The sequence below is a fragment of the Chaetodon auriga genome, chromosome 7 (genome assembly GCF_051107435.1).
Source record: "Chaetodon auriga isolate fChaAug3 chromosome 7, fChaAug3.hap1, whole genome shotgun sequence".
In the NCBI taxonomy this organism is placed as follows: Eukaryota; Metazoa; Chordata; class Actinopteri; order Chaetodontiformes; family Chaetodontidae; genus Chaetodon; species Chaetodon auriga.
Window position 1 is genome coordinate 25,850,312 of NC_135080.1, and position 23,820 is coordinate 25,874,131.

Genomic DNA, 23,820 nt, shown 5'->3' on the forward strand with positions numbered 1-23,820 from the left:
CCTCATAAATTACTCTCTGGATGCAATGAGATGTTGATGTCTTTGTTTGGCCAACACTGTGCGAAAGAGAGATCAGAAAAAAGGAAGTGGTGAAGTTAGTCATAAGAGAGGCCTCTATACAATTTTGTAGATTGTATTTATTAGTGCTGGGTCAAGGGGAGAAGGCTGAATAACCAAATATCCACAGTAAGCCCCGTCTGCAAAAGGCAGATGGAGGGGGAGATAAAGTCACACTCAGGATATTGCGTTGGCTAACTCAAGGGTGCCCTTGTCTTCTCCTCCAAGCTCTTCCTCGGGCCTATTTGTTTGTCAGTGCATCCAGAAGATGAAGTATTTAACAAACAGGTCTGGTTAGCTATCCCCTAGCTATGAGGGAGTGTTTCCGTTACAGCAATTTTTCTCTAAGCACGTCCACTTATATCTGCTTTTCAATCTCAACAATCCTGGAGCAGAGTAAGGCAAATTAAAAGCAAAATACAATGGGAGAGAATTGAAAATAGACATAAAATATGTAAGATATGCATAGACTTTAAACTTTCAAGAACCCTACTGTGATCCATTAAAGTGAAAGTGGCTATAAGCATGTTAAAAGGAAAGGGGATAGGGGAGACGAGGGATCTATTAGTCACAAGACACCATATAACTTCTGTTCATTGCTGAAGAGAAAGAGCAGTATTCCCAACTTTGACTGTGTGGGAGTTCTGCAAAGTCAAAGTTCTTCTTTGGTGAGGTGTTTAATTGCCGAAAACCCTGGTGTTCCATCTCTCCCATAGCTGGAAAATATGTTAAACCCTCAAAGGCTGTGGTTCACTGGTTTCAATAGCCCAGGAAACACAAATCCTATTTCAGCGCAAGATGATGTTGGTTTTTTAAGAGTAAGAGCTCGGGGCGGACCAATACACCACACGGCAACTTACACTGTGCACTAGAAGATACTCTAACTTCCTCATAGTCTTCATATTGATTTTGGACAAAAATGGAAGTTGAATAATAATCAAGGAAAAACATTGTTTAAATGTGACGTTTTCTTGATGAGATAATAACAAATCAGCAAGAAAGGACGTTTAAGAAGCACAGAAGGGATTAAAATTTTGAGTCATTAGGGAACAACTGACCAATTTGCAACCACACACACTGACCTCACACACCCATGCATGGACAGACACACATGCACGCAGTCACGCACACAAGCACGCATGCATGCACACACGCACACACACACACACACACACACACACACACACACACACACGCTTATACTGTATGCATACTAGAGCAAAGAACATACACGTACTGTATGTAATCACACATACCAATGCATATACTCGTAAGTCTGTGACAGCAAGCTATAATACTGGCTCCCCACTGTGGTCTCATGGCTGATGAGCTGGGTTTGGGCCTCTCTGAAGAGGCCTCAGCTAGCGTCAAGTCTGCCAACAGGACCAAAGATCACAGCTCGGTTTTCGTCTCTTCAGGGTACAGTGACCACTAAAGTTTATTCATCTGTGTTTTAAATCATCCTTTTCCTCTTGATCTCAATTGAAGTGGCTTAAAAGTGTTGAGGTTTCTGCCCTTACGACAGAGAGGCACAGCTCCAGCAGACATGGGCCTAATTCTGCTCTCCATATGGAGGACAACCAGCTTTTGGAGTGGACCGGAGGTAGTGGAGTGGGTTGGCAAATGACAAGAAGTTACGAAAAATGTAACCAGATATCAATCAATTATGAAACATAAATACACTAAAAGGGAATTGGGAGCGGGGGGAGGGGATGTCACCAAACAAAAGGCAAATCTCTTTTTTTTTTTCTTCTCCCTCCACAAGATTTCCTTTTGTACGATTGCCCTTTGGTAGGGAGTGGAATCCATTTTCTTTGCAACTTTAATTCACTGAAGACTACTCACATGCCATTTCCACTTTTAATTTAACAAATGAGGACTCTTGACTGAGCTAATAGCTTTTCCTCAAGGGCATAATTCAATCTGCGACATCAACCATCAAAGTCCCTTCGCATTACTATGTCCAGGGCTAACGTGAGGCGCCTCTGAGGGGGGATGGAAGTCCAGGGGCAGCTTCCATTTATTTCTAGGGCCCTCGCAGTAAACAAATATGATAGAGCTCACTTGAGCTGCCAATCCAGTGACAAAGAGCTGTGCGCTGTCGTCTGGCTGCCGATTCTGGGCCATATTGTTAATTTAAATCAGAAAAGGATCCGGTATTAGGATTGCGACCAGGAAGGGAAAGGAAGACAGACAGACTGAGAGAGAGAGGGCAGTCATGTGGAGGACACATCCTTCAACGTCACATTTATTATTTTACAACAGCCCTTGGAAAAGAGGCAGCCTTGGGGCTGTTCTGAAAACACACAGCACTAATGACAACCACTGGGGAAACGCAGTGAACACTGGAGAATGGGCATCAAATGCTCAAGCAGAAACTAGGACTTCTTTTCTTTTTTACCTGTTCCTATTTCCTGTAATCTGCCTTTTGTGCCACACAAGGCATGTAAGTTTGTTAATTAGTCTTTGGAGTCGGATTGTGCAAATTACATTACATATATTGGTGTAAGTTCATGTATTTGGTGAGAAAATGGAGTCTCACAACACAAAATCAGGTGTTTAAAGTACATATTTCAAATGTGAAATGGAAATTTGAGAGGGTATGTTACAGTTCATGGTATCCTAGAACAGGAAACAATGAGGGCTCTGTTTCTAAAATTTGTACCTAAACTCTGGACATTACTGAGCTCTCAGAGGCCACGCTAAACACTGAAGCAGAAATTGGCAAATGGACTGTCATAGCTCACATCTCAAGACATACACTATTAGAGAAACAATATAGGTTTAACTAGCTCCAATTTGAGCGGAAGGCAGTTATCGTGAGGGTCAAGATTCCGATGCTAATGATGTGTACCTTTGAAAAGTATACGCTCTGAAATCACTAAGGGCCTAGATTAAGCGGGAGGTGGATGAAGACAGAAAGAAAAAAGCTTCAATTAAAAAGTATGAGTGACTGCCCACAACAAAAGACGAAACCCAAGACTTGGTGAGGGCACCACATGCTATTCATTTTCTAAAGTGAATGGAGTCAACAGGGAGGAGCTGGAGAGCAGGGAGCCGAGAAGGGAAAAGTTCACTTCACTGAGCCACTCAATCATCTCTCCATAAGTGACTCTGTCATAACGGGGCTTCTTTTAAAAGCTTGTAAGCATCTGATTTCACAAGACAGCGTTGACAAGAGACTTGGCTTCAGCCCCCTGAAGAAAAAGTTCCTCGCACAGGAAGATGCGCTGCCCTCTAACATCTGATTCTCAGCGCAGGGCATTCATATTTAGTTTGACTGAAAATTTAAAAGTGACTTTTTATCGTTTCCTGTTGGCGCAAAAATCTTTTAAAATTGCCACTTTATTTAACTTTAGCTGTTTTTCGACCAAAACAATGAGCTGAAAGATGATAAACTGCTCTGTCGCTGAGGGGAACTGCAGAATTGGATGATAATTCTCTGCGGGTTCATCACTTTGAGAGACCTCTTTCACATGACACAAAGTCATCTGACCCATTATCACAACGACAAAATGAAGGCAGCTTTAAATCAAATTTAGTCACAACTAACAGTTTGCAAAACACATTTTGTAGGAGAATGTTACAACACTCACATTTCTATACCCACACAAGACACTGTTCACAATACCAGAATATGACACAGCACAAGTACTGCGTGCACACATATCAGACGGGAAAAAAAACAAAACAAAACCAAAGTTGGCTCAAAAAAATTGGAACAACATCTGCTTTACACAAAGGCGTTATTCTTGGAAAAATATCATGGAGGAGCTAAACAGAGAGAACAAAAAAGGCAAGAAGACAGAGATGTCGTTTTCTAGTGGGTGGCTCCAAGAAACCACACAGCAACCAGACAAGAAGTGTTATGGCACTACCCTGAAGCCATGTGTCCCCTGGACGACCACCTATGACACGGACCTAAGGCATGCAGGGCTTGGAACCTTTTTTATACAAAGATCAGGTATTAACTAAAATGTGAAACCATCAATGATAATCCAAGATATATGCATACTTTATGAAAGTATTAAATCCAACCAAAATCCTCCGTTCGCTTTAGCACTGGAGTGGCTTTAGCACAACATGTTGAATCATCCTACTACAAAAGCTCAACATACACAGAAAAATTGAGGGGTTTGCAAAAACACAACCAAAAAAAGGCACAAAAAAAAAAAAAGATGAGAAAATAAGAAACACTCCTCTTTGGGATTTTTCTCCCCTGAGGAATGACTGCACAAACTCTGCGGAATGTGTTGAAAATATACCAGAAGACAAATGAGAGGTAGAGAAGGCGGTGTGCTGTGGCGGAGTATACAGTTGCATGCTGCCGAGGGAGCCAAGGAGGGGAGAAGCAAAACTCACCATGGAGTTTTAATGGCAAAACATCCCGCCCCAAAGAGGTAGGGTCTTCATGAAAGAGGGGTGGGGGGAGGGTGAAGGGGGTGGGGGGATACAGAGATAGACGGAAAAACCATTATTAAACTAGCACACTTGAGCAAACACACTTTTCACATTACATACTTTTTGACGTGTCTGTTTAAGTGCACAACACATATGAGGCAGGAAACAGAACGTCTGTGCGCTAAGATGGATTTGAAAACCTGCGGGATGGCTTGATGATTCATCTGCTCAAGCTGCTCTGTAAAGTGTGATACCATATATTTGGCAGATGCAGCATGTCCACAGACTTTGATTTTTTTCTTCAGACATATGTCATGTTTTTTTTTTTTCTTCTCTGTCCCTAACTTTAAAGGGATTGGGTACATGTGCAGAAACATGTAACTCTGAAATCCAACCGTGTAAATACGACACAGAAAAACGATGGGAAACAGTCCTGATTGTTGAGATTGAGAAAGAGTATCAAGAGTTTATCCAATCTGTATAATAACTGGGGACACCAATAAAACTAACAGCACTCGGGCATTGTTGAGACAAGAAGTTGTGTGTTTGCATGTGACTGCTTTTTTTAGTGTAAGTGTGTATTTATGGCCGTGCATTGTCTTGTGAATGCGTGTTTGGAAGCGAGGGTGTGGGCAAACGTGTGTGCACTGTGATTATGATAACAAGTACACAGTGTGTGAGTGAGTGTGTGTGTGTGTGTGTGTGTGTAGTGTCTTTTTCAGGGTGTATTTCTGTCTGTCAGTTTGTGCATGTTTCTAATGTTTACAAGACATTAGGAGTGGGAGTGTGTTCCTGTGTTTATTCTGCATGTCCAGAGATAGTGACAGAGCTCTGTAAACAGTTTACAGTAAATAAGCCTTTTCCCTACAGCAATAAAGGTCCGATGAGACTGAACTCTGTCCCCGCCAGCCAACCTCCCCGAGTCATGAAAAACAGAATTCCCAGTCAACCAAAGCACTCTGCAGCACTTCTTTATTTCATCACATTGGCTGCATCCGCCCGGGCCCTCCCAAAGATAGCACACTGTCTTCAATTAGTCTTGGTACATGGATGTGTAGAAAAATGTTACTCTGGGAGACAGGGAGCAACAATTTGCCCTGGAATGTCTTACTCCTGGAGGGCAAGTTGACAAATGAACGTGGCGGTTGGTGTAATGGAGGCCCCTGGTAAACTGCCACTTATCAAAGAGTTACAGAGGGGGGTGGATGGTCTCTACCGTCTGCCCTCCACTGAGCCCATTGAGCCTGCTGAGCCCCCACTCTGGCCTCCAGCTGAGTAAATGGATGGACACCAGTGGGAGAGTGATGGATAAATGGGGTGAGATCTCCATGGGGGTAGCAAAGGCCAAGTAGGCATTGGGGTTTACAAGATGCCACTTTGAATTTCTCTGTCCTATTTTCTTGGAACTTTTTGTTGGTGGAATTTATTGTTAGTTGCAAAGAAAGTTTAAGAATATCACACAAAAACAATACTGAGAGCATTCTGGCTCATGGAGGTCTCCATTTAAAACTCGTCCTAAAAGTCACCTGTTGTTTTACATTCATCCTTTAAGGAAAGGTACACTGTCACTATTCAGACAGGAAAAAGAAAATAAAAGCATGTGATACAACTAACAGTAATAGTTACATAATAGCAATTCAAAAGTTTACAGTTGCTCATAGTAGAACGGCTGTGCTGTAGACATGGCAGAAACGTTTAGCATCATCAGTGTTTGTACATTCTATAATCAACAATGGAAGACGTTACAACACTGCCAGTGACATCTGACCTCTGTTCCATCACTTTACTCCACCTGATGGAGGGTTAACTTGGCACAGACATGGCAGCATGTTTGGCGAGCTCAACGCATTCTACACTCTGCCCAACAACTGTCTATGGGTGCTGTGTGTGCATGTGTATGTTTTGGGCCTGTGTGAAATAAAGAGAAAGAGAAAACTGAATTTCCCGCAAGGGGACTAATGAAGTAACTCTTAAATCAGGGTGTCATTTGCTGGGACGAGTAAAGGGGAAATTTGGGAGCGACTCAGACTCATGTGTGCATTTTCTCCATCGTTAAATCTAGTGTGATTTAATATCCTAGAGTGCATTTCAGTGTCTGCCTTTCAGTTTGAAATGACGAAGAGGAGCTCTTTTCGTTTACAAAAAGAGGAATCTGTCATAAGAAAATAACTGGAATTCTTCATTGGGTGATTCTTTAAGCAGTTTTTAGCATGATTAATTGCTGCAAACCATATAGATGCTTTGTTATACTGAAATGTAGAACATTTCAGCTTTAGTGTTACAAATCCCAACGTCAAATTGCACACTACTAACAATAAAACAAAAGAATGAGGTCACGTTGGGAAAACTGTCCACCATGTTGAGCTGGCAGTAAACAGTTTTGACCACAGTGTAGACAAAGACCGCCCAGTTATGTGACACACTGCCTGATCCAGCACGTTTGGTGGAAAAGAGTCCCACACAGGTCAGTGGCATGTTGGGAAACATCAGTTAAACATGGGTCAGTGGAGTAAAAGGGGTGTAAGACTGTGAGTGGGTGTGTTACTGAGAGGAGGCAGAGAAAGAGGAGGAGAGTCAGCAGAGAGGGGAAGAGAGCGAGAGTAATCGACCTGTGAGGGTGACGACCCCACTCCCGGAGAATAATCGTTTGCACATTCATCTCTTAACCCGTTGGCCCTAATAGCAGCTCCGCCTGGGCCATTAAAAAGGGAGGGAAGTGAGGTGATTTGTGCAAATGGTTTAGTCTTGCTGCCATGTGATGCTGGGCATTGCATTCTTAAAGCCCCTTTCTGGCTCTGGTTTCGGTGAGGCTATGTAAGACAATGGCTCTCGCACTGGGCTGGCTCTTACATACGTATTACAGTAATCTGAGGGTACATCTGTAGCAGGTCACAGGGTCTCATTCATTCCCTCGCTGTTGCCTTTCTTGCACTCTATCTGCATTTGCTCGAAAACGTCAGCGGGATTTGGTCAAGGGTGATGTTTTGTTTTGTTTGTGACAATCTTTCCATTTGGATTTTCATTTGTCCGTGTTAAAGTCACACTGTGTGTAGATGGGATAAGTGTGCAATAGTTTGTCTGCTTGATTTTGTGACCAATGTCTTTTTCAACGTTGGGATTTAATCCATCTGGGGCCGTCCTTCTGCCAAACTTGGCCAACAGGAAACAAGAGGTCAGGTCAGAGTCAACACTCCTCTCCCTGTTTGGGACTCTAGGGAGACTTTGAGGACTAGCAGAAGCTTGGCCGCGCACCTCCACTCCCTAACCTGGCCTCGTCTGGAGGAGGTCATCAGGAGGATGCAGATAAAATCATTGTCGTGTCTTTGATGTCGATGTGAGGTAACTGAAGACAAACTGCAGCATTTTGCACATTGGTGGTCTGCAGACATGCCAGGGTCTATGAAGGTATCCCAGGCATTGGCCTGGTCCCACAAAAGGCGTAAAAGCTCCATCATGTCTATCTGCGTGTGTGTGTGTGTGTCTCGGCACAGTGCACACAAAGCCAGTCTGGTAGGGAATGTAGGTTAAGCAGCTGGTGTGTTCCTCTGCTGCCCTGCCAACAGGGATCTGCTCATACAGGTGTAAATACAGCTGCCGGACGCTCCTCTCTCTCTCTTTCTTTCCCTCACACTCACGCTCACGCTCACGCTCACGCTCACACTCACACTCACACACACACACACACACAGAGGACTGGCTGCACAGACAGACAGATGGTGCCTGGGCACTCCTGTGCAAGTACAGCGTGAAAGCATATGATATCAGCCCCCACTCTAGGGGCCAAACCTGCTGCTTCACTCTGTGTGTGTGTGTGTGTGTGTGTGTGTGTGTGTTTTGGGTGAATTGGTGCAGCCGTGTGCATGCAGGAGCAGGCTGCACAGCTGCATGTCCTGATCCATTAATACTGACACCTCCTCTGGACTGGATGGATGGACGAAGGAGAACTAAGGCAGCCTACCAGGCCTGATAAAGTCCTAAAGAGCCAATACAGCTGTTAGAGGTATTTCATGACGAGAGTATAATGGGTGAAAAATGTGGAATATCTGTAGAATTCTTCCACATTGAGATGGTTTGCCGGTTAAGGATCATTTTTCTTGTATTGTTTAATGTACATACAATGATACATCTTATTCCTCTATGCAGCAGATCTCCACTGCTGTCCAGAAACTACTAAAAACACATCAGTGGGACACATTGCTGCACTGGCTGAACACACACACTGCAGTTTATTTTGACTTGTCCCTCTGCCCCAAATGGCTAAAAGAGCCCTAACTGTGGATTAATTTCACAACTGAAATTACTTCCCAACTGAGGTACTATTTTGTCCTGTGGGAGTAACATTTGTTAAAAACTACAGTGCAGCAATTTTAGGAAAACATTTAGTTTTCTTAAAATGAAACTACAGTTTATTAGGTTGCTACCAAAGAGAAAGAAAGAAAGAAAGAAAGAAAGAAAGAAAGAAAGAAAGAAAGAAAGAAAGAAAGAAATCTTTGTAGCAATGAGTGATTTAGATGGAAGAGAAAAATCAAGAAAAATAAAATCAATGATGTATGTTGTACAGGATGAAGAAAAAAATGAGAAACATCAAAATAGAGACACAATTCAACCAAATAAATAAAAACAGCTGGAAAAAAAAAAGAAGATATCACAGATTACAAAACAAAAAGACAAGTGCCTTTTTTCACTGAGCACAGCAAATGATATTTATCAGTGAGCAGCAAACTGAAGCCTCTCATTCTGTACAACATGAACTGGGACATCTTCATATTTTTAAGGCCTTCAATCAGAGACAGTTGAGAAACGAGACATTTCCTGTCACATGGCTGTCACTGCCCTGCCCCTTCAGGAGACCAGCAGCAGGTCCTGAGTCTGTTCACTCCAACGTGAACGTGAGCACAAACTGATTATTCTGCCCCCTCTGTCACGTTCAACCCAAGCCGCATATCTTCCGAACATTCTGACTCTGAAATGGCTTTTCTCAGACAGACAAATCAGGTGAAAATGAATTTTGCTGGAGACCTGTCTCTGTCTCAGCAACACACTCTGGCAAGATCTGGAGATCTGGAGTGAGCATATTAAGATAGCAGATAAAAACGAGCTACAAAATAAAGCGCAAACATTCAATTTGTACTCTATCTGATCATGTATTGCTTTGATACAGACAAGGATTAGTGTATCCCATTTCATACCACTGGCACAGCGTGTGAATGTAATCTTGTCATAAAGCAATTTTGCTTAAATTCAGACCCATTTTGAGAACCCTGCATTGTACGACATTAAATATCACAACTGCTGAACCAAATGCAAACCACCAGGACCAGGACATCGTCATAAATATACCGAAGCAGGACACCACAGAGCCTATAAGCAATCATACATTTTACAAACCAAATGAACTTTGCAGGTCATCTTAATGAGTTGGAAAATGGCCTGATGTTGTTTACGTTGACCACAGGATCAGGTCTCTATTGTCATTCTCAAAGCTCACTTATCAAATATCACAGGAAAATAAATCCCTCACCATCTGTCTGAATCATTATAGCATTTCCTATTCAAACAGGGCATGAAAATTACATTTAAATGAAAATATTAAAATCTGCCCATATTTGTGGAGCCACCTGTACTGTATGTAAATGCACTTAGCAAAGGCCTGCAGTTACTGATGGTCTTAAAACTACATGATTTCAATGCATGGCCAAGATCCAGGTGGAAAAAAATGGGCTAGAGGTGCACGAGAGCCGAGCTAGCTTACTTTAAAAACCGTGTGTCAGTGCTCAGGCTCACAGGGTTAAACTGCATTTACTGTGACATGAGTGGGATTTTAAATATTTGATTTCTATTCTTGATATGCATGATGTGTTTTATCTGTTTTCCAAACAGCCCACAGAACAAGTTCCCATGTATGTTGTGGTTCATTACCCTATGCAAAAAAAAGGCGGTGGCCTGAGAGAAAAGACGTCCATGAGCATCAGCTGGATGTGTGAGAGGAAAAGCTTTGGCCTACGCAAGGCCAGTGTTGACACACTGCAGTGTTTTTACAATGCGATTCAAGTATAAAGACAGTGAATCTCTGACTGAAGCTAAGATGTAATGCAGCGGGATTGAAATTTTCCTGCCACACTGTAAATTATCAGCGTTTGTGAGGTTGTCTATAATCCATTTAAACCCACCCCCTCTGGAGGTAGAATATGTTGGAGGTTTCAGTTGTACTTTTCTCTCTCTCTCTCTCTCTTTTTTTTTTAATAAAATGGAATTCTTGAAATTGACCATAATGACTGAAAAGCTATGAGTCTAATTTCTCAATCTGAAAGTTTCAAATTCATGTAACTTGCCTTAGTTCTCCAGAGAGCTTAAGGCAGGAATCCTAATATGTTGTGCATACTGAAATGTATATTTTGTTAGGTCTCTACTTTCAGTTACATTTTCACACAACTAAATTGAGGAAACTCTTTATGTGACACATATTTAGTGTCTGTATTCTGTTAATAAACAGCTAATAAATGGTCCATAACACAAAGCTTTAAGACAGATTGTAACTACTCCTACTGTGAAGTGTCTGAACTGGTGTGTTAAAATGAATGAAAATACAATAAAAGACAGTGGTTAACATGTGAAAATGTGAACATTTAAAATAAATATGAGATATATAGTAGCATTTATTTTCATTATATGTGTTAATTATTCATAAACACTTCACTCTCCATGAGACGTGATCAAACTCCATCAGCTGACGGAGGAAATCTGGTAAGTGGCCTTTGAGTTAATTTTTTTTTTTTGTTTAATCTTCCTGTTTCTATTCACATCAGCTGAAGAATGAACCCTCCAGCTCAGGGTGTCTTCATGGGCCTCGAGTCCATTCAGACAAAGTTTGAACCTGCCTGTGAATGTTTTGTATGTGTAAATAAAGAGTTAAAAATGCTTTCTGACAAACTGTACAGATTTGTTACAGTGTGTAATCACATGATTACGGCTGTATTCTACAGTATTATCAATCATTCACTGTTTATACACTTTATAGAAGTTATGATCACCGACAAACACGTCAGTAAACACTTACAAATATCCATCTCTCTGCCAACAGTCACATTATAGTGTGTTCTAAATCATTTATTACGTGTTTAAAGATGGGGTTAAAGTGAAGTGTTATGTCTGATAAGCGACTAAAGAAACAGGACAGAGAAACCATGGCGGCGAAATGTCCCATTAAAGCACGGATTCTGTGGCTTCATACTGTAGCTGTGTTACACATGTGTTTCATAACCTGGACTTCCTGTGGAGAATAAAGGCTGAGGTGTGTTTGTGTGTGTGCTACCTACCCAGTGCGTTTTGTGATGGTGCCCAGGGTCATGGGCTGTTTGATCTGAGCCAGCGGCAGCACCACAGTGAGGCTGGGCAGCGGGGACAGCCGCGGGTTCCCCATGTTGTTATTGGTGAAGTTGTTGTACGAGTCCTGGCTGCTCAGCTTGACTGGAAACACACAGATGTACAAGATTATTAAAATTGTTTTCAGTGAGTAGTGCTGGATGTTCCCTGGACAGCAGGGTAAGAGAAATCCCCTCATGGATTCAGAGATCTGAATCATACATTTGGAGTATATCAACAGACGGTAATACAACACACCAATACATCAGTAGTGGTCACAGAATAGTGAGAATCACACTGTGAACACTGGCACAACCTTTTATACACTATTTTTCATTGCTTAGTCGTTCCTTCAGCTCAGTGGTCTCTACAGACACTAGTTCTCAACATTGCTCAGTTTCACTTTGATGAAAAATTCACTTTTTCCATTTTTCCATTCATTCACTTTGAATTGCAGACTAGGCATTCAGCAGAACACCAGAGAGCCTTGTTTACACAACTAAAACACCTTTCCCTCAAAGTAAAAAAGCCTTCTTTGAATATTGTGCATTATATTTTGTTTCTACCAACCCCCAACACACACACACACACACACACACACACACACACACACACACACAAACAACACAAGGCTGGGTTCAAGGCCTCCTGTGGAATGATTGGAAATAACTAGCTCAAGATGCTACATTACAAAGGCTCGAGCTCGGCTTCTAGTGCCTGGCAGTCTGTTAATCAAGGCCAATCAACAGGCCCTGCACACTGGTTCCACACACACACACACACATACACACACACACACACAGATGATTCTAAGAAACACATCTCATCTCACATATCCAGTGCAGTTCCAGCCAAACATAATCAGGCCATGTCAAAGGGCTTCTTCAAGGTCTAATGACCTTAACCAGCTGCATCAGGAGAGAAGCCTCTAGTTCACTTACTATTTAACTTAACACATACAGTTGGCCTCCATCTTACTGGATAATACATTTCAAGACTATCTGTTTGCAAGGCACAGAGATAATATCTGTATCGAGAAAAGTTCTATATACAAAGCCATGTTTTTCTGAAGCTCTGAGACCAGGACAAAGATGACGGCGGACAGCATCCTGGTCAGTAAAAGTTGTGTCTTATGACAGATTAAATTTCTTGCTTCCACCAGAAGCTACATTTAGACAACTTCATTACCTAAGGCTTGTAGCTGGAATCAGCAATAATCAACGATCAGTTTAAAATCTGGTGAGCGTGTGTTTTGTGGATGCTGTTTCTGGAAAGAAACGGGGTTGTTGCATCTTTTAAGTGTCATTTTATTAACGCTGTGACCATCACAAACACTGTTCGTTTTACCTCCATTGTACTGGGCTGGAGGCACAAACCTCAGGCGAGCTTATCTCTGGACAATAGAAAACTATGTGCATGCCGACAAACCACTAGAGGTAAGTGTAACAACATGGGTTTCTACGATGACCCTTTAATACAATGAGAAAAGACACAGTCACATACAAACAGTTCCAAAATAATGTTTCACTATAGGGGATCAGAAATGCGGATTATAAAACAAATATGTTTGTAATCCTATGACAATAGCGACAACAAAAAAACGTATCCTGCTGATTCAATGGACGGCCCATGGAAAATTCCAAGTTCAAGTGCTTTCAAAAGAAATAAAGAGCAAACCTGTGGGTGCACCACAATACGCTCTTTGAATGTTTTCCTTGTCCCATTTGTTGCCTTAATAGATGAGTGACAGCCGCGTAACATAAAGCAATGAAAAGGGTGGAGGGGGGACAGGGAGACAAAGAAAACAAGGCGGACATCAAAGGTTACAATAAAAGTAGAGGAGGAGAGTGCCTTGTCATTATTTGGAAGGAGCGATCAAGAGGAGGCTGAATGAGAGCGGAAAGGGACTGCTGAGTGTTTTGGTCCAGTCTTTTAGATCATTAACATGTAGCTCTGAGTTTCATTAGTCCTGCCAAACCTCTGCTTTGTGGTCCTCCAAAGGCCTGTCTTTAGACCTCCGCTGGTCAACAATGCTGCGTGACCTTCAGATGGGGAGAGGAGACCATTACACAAACGTGTCCTTCATTTCCTCCTGTTCCTCTCCTGGTCAGACTAACAGAGGTCTGCACCAGAGCAGCTCCTGAAAGCTCTTCACATCTCAAAAGTGCTACACCCCCAGAGCCCGGCCAGTCACCTTTTGTATCGAGGGGAAGGGGCAGACGAGGAAAATAAATCTGTACAGGAAGCAGCCTGAAAAGCCATAATGGTGCTTCAGCTCAGAGTGGAGGGTGAGGACTGGGGGGAGGGGGGTGTTGATGAATTTACCTCATCCAAAAGGGACATTTCACTTTTACCCTACTGCATTATTTGCTGTCATCCCACGCCCTTAAAAATAAGCCTTGCTGTGGATTATAGAACAGGTGTGGCTGGACTGAGGTGGGGGAGGTGATCACTGTCAAACTGTCAGACCATGCTGTGACTCAAGGAGCCCTAAATTCTCATAGGCCGCAGCGATGACAACTTAGTGTGGAACGTGTCAGAGACTACGCACTGGCAGAAGATGATACATGAAAGGACCTGGGGAGACGGACAGCAGGGGTGTGTGGGCGGTGCATGTTTGTGTAGGTGTGTATGTGGTGGGGAGTTGCAGACAGAATGAGTTAAAGTATTGGGGAGTGAGGGTCATCGATCAAGATGAGGTTTGGCTTCTACAGTGCAAAATTTAATGAATGGAACCTTTGGACTGCATGCTGTGAAAACAGTTTTTGTAAATTGCCCGATGTTCTTCCATGAGAAATGACCAAACACCCTGACTCTCCCCGTCTCACTGTAGGACTATACACATATTTCAGAACCAGGAGGAAATATTAGGCTCATTTGTGTTTTTATCTTGTCACTCGCATTTTTGTGTCATTTAGTCAACCAAATCTTATATTGGTACATTAGAAATATAACCCTGATTCCAAAAGAGTTGAGACATTGTAAATGAACTGTGTTTACAGACAAAGGTGTTTGCAGAGTGTTCCTCAGTCCATGTATTAATCTCCTTTATCCAATCATGTGTTCACAAAGTGATGAACCTCACTCCATCCTTGCCTGTGAACAACTGAGCCTTTCAGGATGCCCCTTTCATACCCAATCATGACCCTATCACCTGTTACTAATGAACCTGTTTCCCTGTGGAATGTTCCAAACAGGTGTTTTTGGAGCATTCCACAACTTTCCCAGTCTTTACTTGCTCCTGATACAACTTGTTTGAAAAATAGATCAAATTCAGTAAAAGCAGATATTTCCAAAAATTAATGAAGTTGATGAGATAAAACATGAAATCTGTTGTCTTTGTACAGTTTTCAATTGAACATATGTAAAGGATTACATTACTTATCACATTGTGTTTTATCTATATTTTACACAGCATCCCAGCTTCTGTGGAATCAGGGTTGTAGAAATACACACTGAAATGTGGGTTAGTGATAATTTAGTCGCAATAACTAAAAAGAATACCAAAAACATACACACAAAATTCAAAAAGTGATTTTTAACCTGACAAGGAACAAACTAATAGAAATTTTATTGAAAGTGTCGATGATTTAACTACATATAAATACAGAAAACCAGGCAAATCTATTCCTATCACATAAATTGGTATTTTAAAAACAGGATTGTCTCGACACAAGGTGGGCACCTCATGCATACTTCAGACTAGCGTAAAACACAATGACTAAGAAACTTCTGGTAAACACAATGGTTGTCACTTCCTGTGCTGTGATTGGTCAGGATGGCTTGTTTGGCACTGCTAAAACACTTCAGCCAATGCAATTCTGTGAAATGGTACTTCTCTGCTGTTGTTTTCATAGAGAGAGCAGTGGAGCAGACACAGTATGCAAACACACTGAATAAGTGTGCGTCTACATCCACCTGTGGCTGACAGTGGGAGTGGAAATTAGGCCTGTAAACGTGTCCTCAATTTCACAAAGATTAAAATTTATTGAACAGAACTATGTGCAAATTTTACGAAGAGTGTGTATGCATATTTTTGTATTTGTGGGTAAACTGATATTTACTCTTAGAATTGACTCAGAACTTAAAGACTTGAGATTTATATTGTTCACACATTACTGATCATGTTCAGGTTGGAGCCAAAGACACATCAAAAACCTCAGAGCACAAAATCCAGTCAGAATATTAAAGGGCTCATCATGTTCTACTGACAGCATCTCTACTAATACTGCTTGAAACTACTACTGATATTGAAGTTTTGGTTTCATCATCATCATCTTATCAAATTGCCTGTTGAAATTTAACTCCAGATTTGTTGAATGTTCTCAGCTACTGCTGGTATCTTGAGTATTACTTCTAATACCAAACTGAGAGTCTGTACAGAAAAAGGTACAGAGGAGGCCAGAGAGGAAAAAGGCTGACCGAGGCTACCACAAAAAGAAGGAGAGAGAGAGAGAGAGAGAGAGAGAGAGAGAGAGAGAGAGAGAGAGAGAGAGAGAGAGAGAGAGTGGGAGAGCGAGGTAGACACATGAGAGGCGTCTGGCAGACAGATGGAGCTCTAGACGGAGGCCATGATTTGATTAATGACCGGGGCGTGATGTGCCCAAGCACTGATACATGACATCCCCATGGAAAGAAGATCTATCAATGCAAATCCAGCTCCGTCGCCGTTGTCGAGAGAAAAACTCCGACCCTGCCAAAAAGTCACACTGTCACCTGACTCTCGTCTCTCTTTCTCCCTTAATCCAACCATCCATCCAGGTCTCCTCCATCCATCCGTCCATCCATCCCTCCCTGTCTCAACAGCATTTGCATTCTATTCTCGCATTAAGCCTCTCTCTCTATCCTTCGCGCTCTTTCTCTCTCCTCAGCTGCCCTGTGTCACGCTATCTCATGTTTCTCTCAACTCTTTTAATACCCAATTTGCATCCAATACAAGCAAAAGGCTTCCAATGAGAAGCCGTCGTGCGACAGGACAAGCTCCGAAGAATGTGTGTGTGTCCACACAAACACTGTGTCTTATTTGAATTGTTCTGCCAGAGAGGATATTTCAGTCAAAGGAGAAAAAAAAAAAAAAAAAACTCAGGGTAGTGTAGTGTTAGGAGGCAGCAGGTTCGGTAGGTTGAGTGATGCTCTTGGAATAAGAGACCTTGGACCTGAAGATGATATTACAGCTGTGAAACAGAGGGGTTGAGAAACAGGAGGCAGAGTATGGAAGACAAGAAAAAAGCAACAATGTCCCAGCAGGGGAATACTTTTATGGTCGTGACTAGACTTTATATTTTTGGATTAAAGCTGCTATTTTTTTCTTGCTTCCTATTTTCATGGCCAAACAAGCAAAACCTCTTTGTGCATGCCAAGGGTTGTAGTATGTAATAAAAACTTTGCTGATCAATGTGCTGGACAGAACTGAATTCTTGTCTGAGTGCAAACTCTCTGCAGCAGCATTTGGATCATGGATCATAATCAGGCACTGAAACCTCTGTTAGGGATTAAAGGCTGGGTAAGACCGGGTAAGGCAGGTTTTAGAACAGGGTTTCATAAATAAACACACCAACAAGAACATACAAGCTCAAAAGGGATTAGAACGTAATCACACAGGGTGTAAAAAGTGCCAGCTCTGAAGGTGTTGAGCAACCCTCTCTCACGGTGGGATGATTTCTCTGGTCAAATGTGTGGAGACAGAAAAAACTCCCACATACTGTTCACACTGCTCTTAAAATGAAAAATGATTCATTGAAACAATATGGTGCTGAGATCTTTGTAGGTCAAATACCTCTAACCTCAAGATGGTCTAAGGACTGAAAGCTTGGCTTCATTTTTTCATACTTGAAAGTGTGCAGAGTCTGTCTGCTCCGTAAAGTCATTACTCAGTTACAGTGTTTATTCTCGACTGGTCAAACATGTGCCACTAAAACGTGGACTGTGCTAACTAACCTCCATCACACAGTGAGCGGATGTCACTGCCTGCACTGACCAGAAGATGCTCATAGCGTCAAGTGTGTCCTGTATCAAACGATGATTTTGTTGCTTGTTTATGTTTTGCCCTTTCAGACATATAAGCCCCGACGCAAAATCATGACAGTCACGACAGCAGTCATAGTAGGTCTGAACTGAGTACTGAGTATTATCACACTGATGTAAAGACTGCAGCAAAATTAAAATTCAATTTAAATGAAATACATGGACAGATCATGCATGTCATGTCTCACCTTTAATAAAATCTCATAAGCAAAATATAAAAATCTGTTCAACAAAGCAAAAAAAAAGTCCATTTTTAATCATCAAAGAGATTCTTCTCAGGCTACATCAGTCTATCAAAATGTTTTCAGTCATCTTTTCCCTTTGCAGTGCAACACAAAAGAGGGGAAATAGAACCAGTAACCTGGAATCACCACACCAACCGTCTCCCTGGGCGTATGACGATACGTAAGTGAGATGATACACATGTCAGCTAGCAGAAATTTTATCAATTGGTAGCTCCTCCTTTAACACCTTTAAACACTGTGGTTCCAAACATTACTTGATTTTTCTAGGATTTTCTACATCAATGTGATGAAGTGCTTTGACATGTGAGGTATTTCATACACTGGATGAGGCAGTTTGGTTATTTTTACATTATTATATTACATTAGATACTGCTACTTTGATCAGGATGGAGAATATTTTCCAGACGGCTCACCCCTGTGGCTTACAGTGTGAATGTCCTCTAAAAAAAACTGTCCATACATGCGAGCAGCAGATACTAAATGAGAGTCAAAACTTAAATTTGACCATTTTCTGGCATCATAAAACAGACAGCAAAATTCTATAGTCTAATAAATAAAAACTAGTGAGACGTAGGAACAAGAATCCCTCGAGGTCATGGTTATAAACACTCACTCAGCTGCCAAATAAGTTTTCAAATCCATTATTGACGCACCCTGTGGGAGAACTGAACACACTCCTCTCTTTTCATATCATTACATTTCAACCCTACTGAAACAGACAGATGGACCAGTGTGAAACATGCTTTTTTTTTTTCTGCGATCTGGTTAAATTCAACGATTTAAATCAGGGAGTCTTAGACGACAGTGTTTTTAGATTTAGTGTCTGTCTATTAGTGTCAAATATTTTGTTGGATTCAAAAAAGGGTTCAAACTTAAATTCCCCGTACAAATGTATCTTCAAAAATATTGTCTTCATATTGGCACTGAAAAGCGTCTTTTTAACTGAAAAATGCACACGTCTAATAAAATCACCAGTGCCATGGTTCTTTGATAATAACCAATATCGGCAGACCGATATCAGTCTATCCCCTTTCTACCATTCACTCCTTGAAGTTTCCCAGACATGTTACAGGGGGGAGGGATTAAAGTAGAGAGGAAGAAGAGAGCCTGTAGTCTCTCTATGCAGGAGGAGAAAGCTGGTTTCTTCGACCATCCCAATTCCCCAAAGTATCATTATTAAAACACTCACTTCCACAGGGGGAGGAAAGAGAAGAAAAAACAGAAGGGAGGAGAAGAGAGAGAGATAGACAGAGGGGAAGGCTAAACAGGGTTGAACACAAAGGGGGGAGGAAAAAAAAGAAGAAGGAGCGGGGATCCCCCACTGGACGGAGTAAAAACAAATTAAAAGAGCCCTTATAAAACACAGATGCTGCAAAGAAAATAAACTTCACAAGATTTATTGTTTTGCAAAGGAATCGGAAGACTGGTGGAAAAGCCATCAGGCCTTTTTTTTTTTCCTTCTCCTTCCTTTTTTCTTTCTCTCTCAGGTAACATTGTGGCGGAGGGATCTATCTCCTCACTTTTCCCTTTCCCCCCCTCTCTTCTCTCTTTGTACGCCGATCTTGCTCGTCTGCTATTTTCAGTCGGAGCTAAGAGTCGAGGTCAGGCCGGCCTGTGTGAAAATGGCTTCCTGCCCGGTCCCCCGCTCCCAAACCGCAAGCTAACGGGGAGGTTTTATTAACGGCCCTATTTGGGAACATTTTTTGAACATTTTGTGTTTTTATTGACGTTTCTCATGTCAGGCAACTGAAAAAAAAAAAAAAAAAAAAAAAAAAAGACACTCGACAAGAGTGAAAAGAAAAAATTCCCAGGACAACATTTTTCTTATTTCGTCATAAAACTTGATAGCTAAGAAAAAGGAAGAAAAGTGGCATTTTGAAGTCTGTAGCATGCTGTATAAGGCCAACGTGTTGGGAGCTGTGAGGAGTTTGTGCTGCGATGAAGAGGAAAAAAAACTTCAGCAGCACAGAAGCAGAACATGTCTGCATGCAAAAACACATGTGCGCTCTTCAGACAAACAATCAAACGCAATCATAAGAAAACAATCAGGTTAAAGGGACGCGTGCAAACATGAAAACACACACACACACACTCACACACAAGCAGCACCCTGAAATCAGATCTACAAGTTTACAGCATGTCAGTATTTACAAGGCTTCATCAGACAGGACTGAGTCACCAGCAAAGGGAGCTGGGAGGGGGTCAGACAGCTCGACTGGATCAGATGACACTCACACTCCAACCGTGTGTGTGTGTGTGTGTGTGTGTGTGTGTGTGTGTGTGTGTGTGTGTACACAAGTGCGTACAAGAGCGTGTGTGTGTGTGGCTATCATCTGATTTGGGTCAAGGAGCTAGTACCTCAGAGTAAAGAGGGACGGGTTATGGCCAATGATTGGATGTTTGGGAAAGAGGGAGAGGGTAAGGGGTGGTGTGAGGAGGATGCAAGAACAGTGTGTGTGTGTGTGTGTGTGTGTGTGTGTGTGCATGTGTGTTGACTGTACTGTCACTAGATTGTTCTTGACAGTTTTCTCTCGTGAACGTGACGGTGGGAACTTAAAACTTTCAAAATTAGAAACTAATGCTAAAATGTCTCAGATATGGAATAATTGGTTATACGATTGTTTATTCACATTTTTGTCTGCCAAAAAATGTAGATTTGGGTTCATTAGTTCATTGATTTGCTCATGTGGATGATGAAAGAAAAAAATTGATGATCAGGAGATGAACACTTTGTGACTTAATTTTGCAGCCTAAATACAACACTGTGCAAAATGTGAGGCGTAAAATAAGAATTTGGGGTTTTATTGATTGCTTTGACGAACGTGGGTGAGGAGAGAAATGTTTTCAACATATGACAAAAGAGTAGAGCAATACTGGATTTGGCTGATGTTCATAATAAAAATTGCAAATAACTGCTTTCGAGTTGATCTTCGACATATATTTAAGTGTTTTTGGATGGCAAAAGTGCTTTTTTAGATATAAATTATCTGCAAAGGTGAAAAAATTACACTACAAGGCACTATTTGGATTTGGACCTAAAATGAGATGATGTCCCCAAAGAGACCAGAGACCATCATCAAGGAGAAAAGACTTTTCTTTCACTGCAACACAACACAAAAAAATGCATATTGTCTGTATAAAATAATATATTTATAGCGTATATTTGAACTTGGGATCTCTTCCTTTTTAAAAGACGTTGCATGTGATAACAAACAGATCAGAGTCTGCTGGCAACTAAATGAGAAGACGCCTGCAGATCCGACCTCCCCGGTCAGAGGGGGGACTGGCTGCCTCCGTCACTTTGTCTGGATCTGAATGCTTCTGCTTTTTTAACCCTGTGGTCTGAAGGAGAGGAGACAATAAGAGAGGAGACGGTGAGACGTCCGCACCGCTGTCACAGGCGTCCTGCGCTGATGAAGACGCTCAGGACAAACGGTGATTTTCCTGCAGTTAATGCAGAGTTCACACCACTCTTTTCTAACGGAGGTATTTTGTTTATTATTTCAGAACAACAGCCCGTCTTCTTTCATCTGCTTTAATAATCACACAGCCCTCGTGTGCGACACACCGTATCAGAAGACACACACACTGTGCTCCCACAGAGATCTGATTTGATTTCGCCTTTAAAAAATGACCCTGGTCTAATGCTGATTGATTGACATTCCAGTTATGTTTGGCTGTGACAGAAGCTGTGTTTGAATAGCGAGTAACGACCGCAGGGCCGTTTTGATCCGAATTTAGCCAGCAGAGTTTTGACAGCATCCGAGTCTAAATAAATGCTATGTCAAAAACACTTAGACATGATACGTGTAAACAGGGAATTTAAGAGAAATGAAGGATGAGGTTTCTTTTCACGGGTTGTTTTTAGGTTTTTTAAAATCTTAATCTAAATGGTTAGTTATGCATGTCATGCTCAAATATTACTAGTGGAAACGATTGGTTGACTGCATTCACAAAGACAATATTACATTCATCCTTGAATGAATTCATCTAACAAACATGTTTTCAGTTTCATTCTATGCTGCACTGGAAAAACAAGGAAAAAAGGAATTCTGACACAACCTGCCTGTTCAGTGTTTTCGACATGACATGGTGTAAACCCAAAATAGATCAGTATGTGCACAGTATAAAACATATAAAACAGGGTGGTATTTGAATTATATTTGGTATATAATGTACAAAATAGGCTCCTTAAGTTGCCAACAGACCTGTTAGCCCGACCACTTGTGTATGACAACAATTTTAAAGGCTTTAAGCTTCAAGAGCACAACAAACAGAACAGAAATGAGGGGAAAAAAAAGCAAAAATGAAAAAAGAAGATGGGACACACTGCAGCAGGACAAAGGCGGGATGTAAAACCTATTGATTCTGTGACAGTGGAAGGCTTTGGCTTTTCAGAGTGTGCACTTTTCACATGCTAGAAAATAAGCTGGAAGCCACAAGTGCCGTATGTGTGTAATGGCAAGCCAGCTTTATTTCTTTATCTCTACCTTCCAATTTTGCAAATCAAATAATGATGAGTGCAGCGGCGAGCACCCAGTGATAAGAGGGTTTAGTGGTTGTGGAGATTGAGTTATTAGGGTTCGTATAAAAAGGACAGAGGTCTCTGGCGGAGCCCGAACGCCAGCCAAGATACATATTCCTCGCACTGTGTATTTTTGGTCGCCTTAAAAGCCCTAAAAGTACAGGGGAAGGCTAATTTTCATGGTAAACAGCTTGTTCGATTGCAGTGTGGTTTTGCACTGAGCACTCCGTTTATTGACTCAAGCCAAGCTGGGCTCTGGCTCCTCTGCCGACCACAGGGCCAAGCCTGCCGATGGAGCCTGCAACAAATACAAGCCGCTAACACTAGCTTACCTTTGATGGCACACAACTGTTAAATCAAATGTACTGAGTAATGTACAAAGCCTAATCCTCTTGACTGTATGGCAGGTTGAGGGAAAAATGCTTTTAAAACAACATCTGCTCCTTTTAGAAAGCTATTTGTCATTTGTGATTCCCCGCTGACTCGTAATTTGTAGAGTAAATTATTAAGATATACAGTATACAGCAGGATTTGAACGTGATGCTTGATTCTGTGTGTCCAATGAAATACATGAATAATGAGAGCGAAGAAAATCTTCATTTCCAAAGCAGTTTTAAAAACATTTAATATAACATCTGAAGAAAAACGTCTTCGTCTCCTGCATCATCTTCTCAGGACAACAATGACAGAAGGAAAGAGAACGAGAAAAAAAGATTACAGTTAAGAGGTTTCTGCATTGAACAGAGAAGTGTTCAGCTGCTTTAAAAAAAACTAACTCCAAAGGAGGGCTGCAAGTTGTTTTAGCTGGAGGAAGTGGCCATTCATTAAAAAAGCCAGAGAAATTTCCCCTCTCCTTCACTGTTGTTAGATTTGTATCGAGGTAAAATCCTTGCAGCACAACTCAAGCTTCACAATCCTTTCCTCTATGACTGTATGGCCTGGCTGCTCTGCTCCTCCCTCTTCAGACTGCTGGGAATCCTGACCACACAGCGCCACACGGAGGACAACTCTGGTATTAAAAAAAACAGGGCTGCCACCAGGCTCAGATGCAGAATTCTGTAACTTTGGGTTACTGTAGTGAAAGACTTCCATGACCTGCTGTTCATAAACGCATCATTAATGATTTCCATAAACATTGTTTTGTTTTGGGTTTTTAACTCCAGTTTAGCTAAAAACCATCTCATGTTTTGAAAAAATAAATAGTTT

The 23,820-nt window shown here is 41.6% G+C and overlaps 1 protein-coding gene across 3 annotated transcripts in view; it reads right to left on the reverse strand.

The window, feature by feature from the left end:
* bcas3 (BCAS3 microtubule associated cell migration factor) overlaps positions 1 to 23,820 on the reverse strand; it is a 332,868-nt gene that overhangs the window by 223,718 nt on the left and 85,330 nt on the right. For 2 of the 3 annotated variants that reach the window (XM_076734874.1, XM_076734877.1), the window contains exons 16-17: positions 11,775 to 11,925; positions 4,420 to 4,464 (exon numbers count right to left, since the gene is read on the reverse strand). In XM_076734874.1, the coding sequence (XP_076590989.1) occupies positions 4,420 to 4,464; positions 11,775 to 11,925 (196 nt within the window). The remainder of the gene's footprint in view (positions 1 to 4,419; positions 4,465 to 11,774; positions 11,926 to 23,820) is intronic. The other variant, XM_076734875.1, reaches the window with a different exon arrangement.